The 10,703-nt window shown below is 31.4% G+C and overlaps 1 protein-coding gene across 1 annotated transcript; it reads left to right on the top strand.

The window, feature by feature from the left end:
• The first annotated feature begins 6,589 nt into the window (after positions 1-6,589).
• On the top strand, positions 6,590-9,266 carry LOC129960874 (uncharacterized). Its single transcript, XM_056074582.1, has 2 exons — positions 6,590-6,744; positions 8,510-9,266. Exons 1-2 carry the CDS (start codon positions 6,669-6,671, stop codon positions 9,154-9,156), a joined length of 723 nt encoding a protein of 240 aa, XP_055930557.1. The 5' UTR covers positions 6,590-6,668; the 3' UTR covers positions 9,157-9,266.
• The last annotated feature ends 1,437 nt before the right edge of the window (positions 9,267-10,703 follow it).

Raw genomic sequence — 10,703 nt, 5'->3', positions numbered from 1 at the left:
TTTCATCTAAAAACTATACTAAATGTATAAACTCTAATTCATTATAAAGTGAGAGAAAAATTGATTACAAAATTCCACCTTTACAAACCTGAAACAACTGGCACTAAATAAAAATGTGAAAGGGCCAAGCCAGCTGTGAGATTATAAATGAGAACCAAAAGACAAAATAGAAGAAAGTAGAGACACCAAAAGACAAAAATGTAAGCCAATAACTGTATATCCTATACTGTAAATTGCGCTCAGAAGGCTGATGACTAGTTTCTAGGAAGGCCATTTTTCATGCTACTGATTGGAATCGGCACAAAACATCATCTTTCTCTATCTTCATTTTCATAAAACACTACCAGTAGAATGGATAGAAAGCTAATATTACCATTTTAATCAACCCTTTCAAAATAATAATAATTAAAAAAACAGAAATGCATAGTAAAACACGATAATCAGTGGCTTCAAATGTCGTTACAGCCAGGAAAGAGCTAACAACATTTTGGTAGCAAATCAGTAAAAGTGCTTGATAGAATAAATAGCCTTGTATTGCTTCAAAATTGGAAGTAAATATAGCTAAACTAAATGAATAATAACAGAAAAACCATTTTTGTTATACCATTTATATTTTTATTATAGAATCATAGCATTTTTTTAAAAAAGCAGGAGACGGTACAACATGTTTCAGCAGAATTCGACAAATCGGATAATTGAACAGTTTTTTTAAAGGTAAATAAATAAAACAATCAAAATATGACTCCATTGAAAACGAAAAAAAGGGGCATGGATAAAAATTAAGTAAATAATTTTTACTGAAAGAGATTTTGCTTTACAGGGACAAATTCTTTGGCGGTAAATTTTAATAATCTAATTACACATATTCAATGACAAAAAATATTAAAAAAATAATTAAATTCTGCCCAAGTTAGCGGGAATATTTCAAATTAAATTTAAAGGATTGAAAATTTTAAAAGAATTGCAGTTTATACATGCATGCTCGTCACGTTCACAAGCTTCATCTAATTTTTGAAGAAAGTTATTGAACATAGTAGCAGGATAATTAATTTTAGTACAAAGAATGAAGGAGAAAATGTATCTTTAGAACCCACTTACTCAAGTTGGTAAACTTAAAAAAAAATTCTTAGAAGTTGACTAAGATATGAGCAATTATTTTTAGATCAAGAGACTACAAAAATTTTAAATTTTAACCTTCGCTTTAAGAGAGAGGCCGCGGTGGCCTGGTGGCAAAGTCTCGGCATCGGACCCGGGAGCTTCAGGTTCGAGACCCAATTCCACCGAAGAACCGTCATGTAAGCGGGCCTGGTGCACGTTAAATCCATCGGGGTTAAACGTCCTCCCGCAAGTGTGGTGTGGGGGTTTGGAGAGGGGGTGCCAGCTCATGTGACGTCCTTGTCATCTGACCGTGATTCAAAACTACGAGGTGCGTCCCAAAATAGTCCTAGTGTTGCTTTATAAAACGGGACGTTAATATAACAAACTAAACTCGCTCTAAGAGAAGCAAAGATTTAACTTCGTTATTCAGTTACAAAAAAAAAGTGAGTTATTACGCTATTAAAATAATTTATAGTTTGTAATAGACAAAAAAGACAAATATCCGAATGCCTGTTACAATGTTTCTTCTGTGTTGTTTACTATCGTCGAAATATTTTATGAATTCTTTGTTATTTAGGAATCATCCTTAATCCTTTTACTGGAATATAGACCATCATGTTCCGAATATGTTCCGTTCAGACGACGAAAAACTTTAGTCCCAATAATGAATATTTTCTCTCGGCTCTAAATTTAGAGTGTTGATTATCTATTTTAAATGGAATAAGTCAATTTTACTTACATGCCAAAATGAAGTTTTATGAAAAGAACAGTTTCAATATAATTTAAGGAAATTATTTACCATGAAAAATAACTGAAAACATTTTTTTTTATGTTTAAATTCTGAATTTTAAGTACATTTTTGACAGGTATTTTTATTGCATTTGGTGCAAATGTCCTTGCATCTGACAATAACACTCTGTTCAATTACATCATGGATGGATGTGATAATTTTCTGGCGCAAGATCCTTCTCTAGGATCTGCTGCACCGAAAACACAATTCACTTATCGAGTTTCTATTTGAGAACATCATGGAAGCGGTGAATTTTATATGTGACTAATTAAATTAATTGACAAGAGTGAACATGATAGCTTACACATTAGTTGATTTTTATGATTTTTTTTTATAAAAAAATTATTCAAGGCACAAATTTCAGAAATTTAAAGCAACTAACAATAAAAATTATGTAATATGCCGATTCATAAAAATAAAAATAGGAATGCAACGAAATACGAAATTAAACCGTGGCTAGAAGAATGAATATCTTTTCGAATATATTTCATTACATAATCAAAACACATTATGATAAGAAGGACATTTTAAATAGGATGTTGATGGTTAAAAAAATCTTAATTTGTGTCAATTACAAAATGTCCACCTGACATACAAAATATATCAGCATTTTATTTGATTTGATACTTTTTAAGAAATTTCTTTATGCCATTCTCAAAGAATGTTTTTTGCTTATTACTATCAACTGATGGCTTCCAGAGAACTGAAAATTTTCTCTTGAGCAAATTTTGCAAAATGTGGTACAAACGGTAGTACAAAGGTGCCAACTTACGACTATAAGGCGGGTAGAGTAAGTAAGACACCTCAACCAATCTCTTGCAACTTCCGCCGAGCAGTCAAATATACAATTTGGTTTAGTTCTATCCTGATGAAAAGCCATCATTTCCCGTTAGTCAGTTCTGTGAAAATCTGCTCAATAGCTTGCTTGAAGTTGTACATTTGACTACAATATTTAACTGAATTAGTTGTGTGGTCAAATGGTGGAAGCTAGTAACAGACAATCTTCTAATCCTACCAGCTACAGAGCATAATTATCCAGGGTAGGATATTGGCATTTAGGATGGTTGATGACGGCTCAGGAATAAAGATTTCATGTCCATTTTCATTCAGAATTATAACAGATCATCCATTTTGTTTCATACATTATCATCCATTTTAAAAATTAACCGTTTTTCTTGCTTTTAAACTATAAATTCTATGTTGAAATACGGTCTATTTAAAGTTTTCTCTTAATTTGCAGTGCACCCAAATATTATCACAACAAAGTCTCATATGGGGAATTAAATTTGAAATTTCAAGCTATGCCATTTCTTGAATGTCGATACATTTATTATTATTTGAGAAATATTAGTATTTTTGACCAGTGATTTAGTTATTATCAACAGCGAATAGCTCACCGGAATATTGCCGGTCTTAAACGTGAAATTCGCCTTATCTGAATATCATAAATCATTCATACGCTTTACATTTGCAAAATTATATCCTTTCTAGGGATTGAAAAGCATTTCTGCACTTGAAATCGTAAAAAAGTATGACAAAAATTGCAATTTCTTATTCTCCATGCTTAAATTGATACCAAAGAAACACAAACTAATTTTGAAGGTAAATAGGCACATAAATTAACAAAAGTGCCACCTTTTCTGAAAATATTAAATTTCAAAGACATATATCAGTGATTCAATGTTCCTATAGTGTTAAGCATAATCCGTTTGAGACCGACGTAAACTTTCCAAACAACCCAACATATAACAATAAAATCTTGAATGATATTGATTCACTTCCTAAATCGAAAGTTAAACTTGTTGAAATAAACAGTTTTTACTGTAATTATCCGTTCAATATACATCATCTGACGGAGGTTCAAAATTACGAGGTGTAACCCAAAATAGTCCTAGTGTTGCTTTAAAACGAGACGTTAATATAACTAAACTAAACTAAACTAAACTAAACCAAACCATTCAATATACTGAATAATAGGTACTATCTTCTCTTCAATGAAAAATGTACGGCGGTATTTGGAAAAATGGTTATTATGACGAATATTCCTCGAGACAGAGTATCCAGGGATGTTCCCAATAGAAAGAGTTTAAGCTTAATTTCAGTTATCTAAAGTTGATAACTTAATATAGAAAAGAATTTATTATATGGAACATATTACAGTGACATATACATGAATTGTACCTATATTTTTAGGCTTTTTCGATAAAATCTTTTTAAAAATCCTTTATACTGTAAATAATATAGCTGTTTCATTTATAAATGATTTTTATTGGGTACCTCATAACCTTCTGCATATTATTTTTTAATGTTAAAATACTTATAATAATTCTTATTCTCATTCTCATTCATCTACTTGTTCTTTTTTACTACAGAGCGGGCTTAAACCTAATCAAATAATTGTCACATTTTAAAGTTACAAGAGAACTATTTTGAGTTCGGTCTCATTATTTTAAATAATGGTCGGATGGTGAGAATTTAGCAGGCATCCCTCCCCGGCACTTTAGCAGGCATCCCTTCTCCAAGTTTCCACTTTCCATCAATATTAGGAAATTTTTCAAGATGGCAAAGTTCACGTGGATCAGACCCAGTATAATGCGAAATTTTGGCGGAATCTAGTCTCGAATCTGCAGTCCTTCAATTTACGAGCCATCACCTTGCAACTAGCTTCATAGAACAGGAAAAGGTTTTAAATATGGAATACTGATATGTTGCAATACACCGTATTCATTGAGTTGAATCAAGAGATAATATGACTTCCGAACTATTAATAAAAGCAAAAATTAGTTAATAAATTTTGAAAAACGGCAATGATCAATATATTGGTTTCTACAGTCAAATCTTTAAAACGATTTAGAGAGATGGGAGGGGCTTCTTCATCATAATATAGCGTTTCAATTATTCTACACAATATAGCGGGACAATTCCGTATAAATAATATGGGTATATTTATTTATACAAATATATTTAATTATTTGTAGGTACCTATTGTCACCTATAAATAATTAAATGTTTATTTATAATTACCTATAAATAAATAAAGCCAAATACTTCTTTGCAGAAGTATTTGGAATTATTTGAAAATTTTACACATAAATAATGATTAACAATATTATGCTTTATATCGAGAAAAAAAAACTGAGATTGAAAGTAAATAAAGGCAATATTTTCTTTCTATTTACTAGTGTGGTCGATTTAGGCACTATACTTGAACCAGGCAAGCAATATTCTGTCACTTTATTTGCATCTGAATACAGCTTTAATTTTGATTACGATCAAAAGAATGAAAATGCTCAGAAGTGCAGAAGAAAAAAAAACATCAGAATGTATTTAAACATTTCAAGATATTGTTATTTTTCACTGTTGCTTTTGTCATACTTATTTTTGATGTGCACTTCAGATTATAATAATAGAAAAAGTTTCATTATAATAAAGCCCGATCTTTTCACCGTTGAGAATTCATGTGTATGCAAGCAAAAGGGATTAAGTAACTATAAATAAAAGCAACATGAAACACATGACTCCCAGTAGAGAAATAAATAAATCTTTATTTAATCTCCCCCCCCAAATAACGTGAATGGAGTGCAAGAATAAATATTATTTCATTAAGATCAATTTTATAAAATAAGTTGAATTAAAGCGTCAGTTTATTGATGGACTATTCGAGTTCAAAATTGTTCATCACAATTTGGGTTGCCTTATAATACGCTTGAAGATTTGTCTTTATAATAGTCGGTCGCGGTGGCCTGGTGATAAGGTCTCGGCTTCGGAACCGAAGGGTTTCAGGTTCGAGACCCGATTCCACCGAAGAACCGTCGTGTAAGGGGGTCTGTTGCACGTTAAATCAATCATGACCAAACGTCCTCCCGCTGGTGTGGTGCGGTGTGGAGAGGGGGGTGCCAGCTCAGGTGTCGTCCTCGTCATCTTACCGCGGTTCAAAAATGACGAGGTCCGTCCCAAAATAGCCCTAGTGTTGCTTCAAACGGGACGTTAATATAACTAAACTAAACTAAACTAAACTTGTCTTTATAATAAGCAAATATAGACTCCAGCAAGAAAACTTAACTGACAGCACTAATAAGGAATTCTGTGTAAAGAAATTCTGCCAATCTTGTTAAGCGGACATTTTCTAATAAACCTAAATCATTTGTAGATAACTATTCTTTATTTTGGTTTTTGCGCATTAATATCTACCTTTTTGCACCATTCGATACTGCTGAAGTTTTTCTTTCTCAATTATTTTTCTATTTTTGATCAGCTGATAATCGCCAAGTTCATGGCGATAATTCTATTGACAGTGATATTTCAAATTTGTTCAGAAGCGACGTATTAATAAATTTAATTCAACATTTAGCTGAGATAATTCATTTTACACGATCCTTTATTATACAATATTTTTTTAATGGCATATCGTGACAATTTTTTGTTGGTTAACAAAATATGTCCTTGTTAATTTCATATTTGGAAAACTTCCCGAATTGCTATATTAAATATAGACCAACACTGATACTAAACTTTTGCCAATAATGAGTGGCTTTGCTCGAATGTATTAAGAACGAAACAAAAGAAAAGTCATTTCACAGAGTGAAATAAAGAAACTTACGTATTTCATAGCATGAAATAAACAGACAGAAAGTACCACCCGTTTAATGAGAAAGTTGCCACCTTTAATTTCGATTCTGCAGAAAGTCAGATAGTTGCCTTCCTTCTATCTTACACTGTTTTATGAGGCATCTTTCAGTAGCTTTACCCTTTTTTGCGTAGATCTAATTCTGCGTTTAAAATGTTTTGTTATTTAAGACGGCATCCTTGCAAAACAATCGGCAATTATATCTCAGTATCTTGCTGGAAACTTTTTGGTAAGTTGGAAATGTTTTACTCTTTTCTTCGAGTTTTGGGACTTGGTATTTTAAATCTTTGGCTTTGGAAAAATCAGAAAATATGTTTTAATTATTGCGTCCAAATTTATATGGATACATTGTTAGAATGCTTCATATATATAACTCACTTCATTGTAAAGGTATTTGGATTTCTTAACAAGCATAAATAAAAAAAGGCATATTTTAGCGATGTATTTCAAAACATCCTTGATTTTCTTGATGACATTAAAGTTAACGAGGTGCAAGACATAACTTCAAGTACTTTGAAACAGTTCATAGCACTGTTGAAATGATATAAGTTACACTCATTGTTTTGGTAGAAAACTTCGATGTTATGCCCTCTTCATATAAAAAGTCGATATAGTAATAAACAATGCGGCTTAGACTTCGATATTATTACTTGGCTTCATAAAGGATTATTTCTGTTCTTGATGAAGTGATTTCAATTAATAAGCATGACTATTTGAGTTAATATCTGATATCCAGTTACACTGATTGCTGAGCACTGACATGTGTATTTTTTATATATTTAAAGTAGTGCTCAAATCAGACTTAAAATGAATAACTAAGCAGTTCTGGTAGTAAATAGAGTTTTCCCTTTATGTATTTGTAGGCTAAAATTTCTTACCAATTTGAAGTGGTTTGGGAAATTCCTGCATTTGATTTTTAAAAAAAATCCATTTGGGGATTTAATTTTTTGTAAGTAAGTGTAAGTCAACGGTTTCACCTATTACACGGTTATTGAAACTAGAAATTTCTGGGCCTTTTTTTTATATTTGTGCGTTGCTATTTGACTATAAAGTTGGATAAGTAGGATGCATTCGAGACAAAATGTTTTCAGTTTTTATTTTGGAAATATTAGACAGCTTTGCCGAAAGAACAATTGTGCTAGTACGTGGCAATTAATACATTTGGATAAAGTTCTTTTTTTTCTAATATTGCTTGTGAGAGGTTCTCAGTAACACTTTATACAGTGAGTATTATACCTGAAGCTATAAACAGTGTGGAAAAATCCATTACCGAAATACATCTGCGAAACATCATTTTGCCAGTCTCTGGACATATTTCGACTGGTACGCCAGTTCTGATCTCCAGGTGACTCGGAAATGTGCATCTATGAAATACAAACAGAAGCTTGATTCTGATCTCAATATATGTTCATGGTAATCCACAGTCGATGTGTTATTACCCAAAAGAATTCTCTCTGCTTTAAGACTGGACTGATCCAAAATTATGGCCAAGACATATGACTGAATAATTTCCTGCAATGAATTAATGCACTGATTGAGTATTAGCTAGTTACCGCGTCTGGTATTTGCTTTGAAAAGATTAGTAACAGTCTTGAACCTTGCATGCAGATGGTCCATTGGAAATAGTGTTAAGATTCGGTCAGCAATGCCTTCAGGATAAATGTCTTTTCGAAGAGCGAGCGCTGCAGTCTCTGCAACTTTGAGGACATGTTCCTTCCAGAGCCCTGCAACTTCCAATTACCCATTGGTAATGTTTCGTTTATGGCACATTTTGAGCTTTACCCGTAAACGATGCACACTGCCACAATGTTCTCAAAATTTTACAAAAATTACTACATTTTTCTGTGATCGTGGGACATGTTTATTTGCTTCGCAATTCAATTTCTTTCTTGAATTGTTTGTTTGTAAAATATCTATTATTGGTTTTGCTTTTTTAGATTTCACTGCTCATTACTGATCAGAATATCATTACTGATTTTCATTTTCATTTTCAGAGTTCGAAAGAACAGAAGATGCCAAGAACGAAGGTCTCAAATATACCCAAGAATTATTGGATATTATAGTCACTTCAAATTTGTGCAGCCCTTACATTTTGACAGATATTATGAATGGCTTCTATTCAAAACATAAAATATCTCTCACAGAAAATATAAAGGAAGTTCTGGATAGACCAGAGGGAATTCTCAAAGGATTGGAAACTATTCGCACTGCCAATTCTTGCTATTTAAAGGAAAAACATGGTAGATTGGTCCTTTACGCTAACCTTCAAGTAAATTCTTTGGAGTTGGTTTATAAAGGGCGCATAAAGGTGGCTAGCTTTTACCCTATGGTTGCAATTTCAGGACATTTGTCTTATGTTAACTTTATTATTGAATTCAGCGTAGATGCTGGAAATGGCCAGCTTGGAGCTCTTCATAAATATCTTATTATATCCTTTGATGGACTGCATATAAACATTAAAGGGTTGTGGCCCTTTAATCGACTTGTAAAAGCCCTCATCGAAACTACAACAATATGTTGCAAAAGTTTCATAAAAAGGCAGATAGAACATCAAGTAAAGCGTTACATAAATCAGGAATTGGCTTCTTTTATTTTTCCTATTCGCCTTAAAGAAAAATTCGACTCTGCAAGTACTGCTTGAAATCCAGATATTTTCTCTGAAGATTAACAAAAGAATTTCAGAATTAATTATTTTTACAAGCGGTAAACGATCTGTTACAGAAACAAAACTTTTCTCATCGAATAAATCGATTTTAGGGAGTTTCATAGTACATGTATTTTATTTTTAGTTTTCTTTATTAGTAAAAAGAAATATTTTGTTAAGTTATTGTTATTCGAAATTTTGTTTTCAAATAAAACCGACGAATAATTTTTTTCTTAAATCTATTGGAACTCTGAAGGACTTTCTTTCACAAAAAAAAAAAAATATCAGTATTTTTTAAACTTAGATTTTGTGAAATCAATTGATGTAATTGGAAATAGATAAGTGTAGGTTTTTAGCTTTAAATTTCAATACAGTGACTGATAAATGAGCCGTTTATTTTGAAAATGGGGCAAGTCCATTTTTTGTTATTGAGAGATATTTAAAGGTTTGCATTTCAATAAATTTAAAAGTATTATTTAAAAATATTAGATAAATTTTAAAAATAGATAGATTTTTGTATTTTGTGGTACCAGGTAATGTAAGTTTATAATCCAACAGTGTTTACAGTGCTGACTAAAAAAATAAGTTTTATTATAACTAAATGGATTTGCCTCACTTCCAAAATTAATGAATATTGTAAATGTTCATTTAATTGGGAAATATTTCAGTTACATCAGTCTTTTTTTGATAATAAAAACAAAATACTATTCAAAAATTTATAATTATTTGTTCATTTGATAAAAATTGGAAAAAAAAGAATCTTATCGTAGAAAATATAACATAACAAAGAAAAAATTCAGTCTTATTAAGAATTTCAGTGAAATTATACATTTTCAGTTTATACGTAAGTATAATTAAATTGAATTTTATTCAGGAATCAAGCTTTTAAAATGTTCAGGATAAATAGGAGTTAAATATACCGTAATAAATCCATCATATCATTGCATTTTTCAGATGTAATAGATTTCCTTTTTTTCATACATAAAAGATAATGTTTGGTCTCCCTCGTTGTGGTGGCAAATCGATAATTTTAAATTCAGCATCTCGTCCTATCGAAGTTTTGCAGAACATTTTGTATGGTGAATCCCTTGTAAATCTGATCCAGCATATAGTTATAAACAATTCACGTTTCTTTTCGTGTATTAAACATTTATTATATTTTCGACAATTTCATATTACTTTATAGTTATCCTGGGGAATATACAAGGAATTTGTTTTCCAGATTGGCAGTTCTACCACACCAAAATCACGATCTTTCCACAAAATTGAATGTCCTGACAACCAAAATTTGTAATCAATGATATTTATTTCATTGTCACTTTACTGAACAATCGGTGTGGAAGTAAACATATTATTATCGAAACACAACCACCTATTTTCATTATCAAAGATAGATAGATAGAAACACCCTAGATTTTAGACATGATATCAAACGGCCACATTTGCTTAACCATACAGAAACCGGAGCCAAATTTTGCCGTAATATATTCGGTCAAAAATAATTTCAATCTAATACGGACTTGCACCACTTTCAAAATAAACAG

Source organism: Argiope bruennichi, chromosome X2 (assembly GCF_947563725.1).
Source record: "Argiope bruennichi chromosome X2, qqArgBrue1.1, whole genome shotgun sequence".
In the NCBI taxonomy this organism is placed as follows: Eukaryota; Metazoa; Arthropoda; class Arachnida; order Araneae; family Araneidae; genus Argiope; species Argiope bruennichi.
Note: the sequence above shows the minus strand (reverse complement) of the source record. Positions and strands in the feature narration are given on the sequence as shown.

Excerpts from the sequence above, each read along its gene's own strand:
- LOC129960874 (XM_056074582.1), top strand. The coding sequence starts at position 6,669 with ATGTTTTGTTATTTAAGACGGCATCCTTGCAAAACAATCGGCAATTAT. Across the intron at positions 6,745-8,509 it reads ATCTTGCTGGAAACTTTTTG|AGTTCGAAAGAACAGAAGAT; the intron begins GTAAGTTGGAAA and ends TTTCATTTTCAG.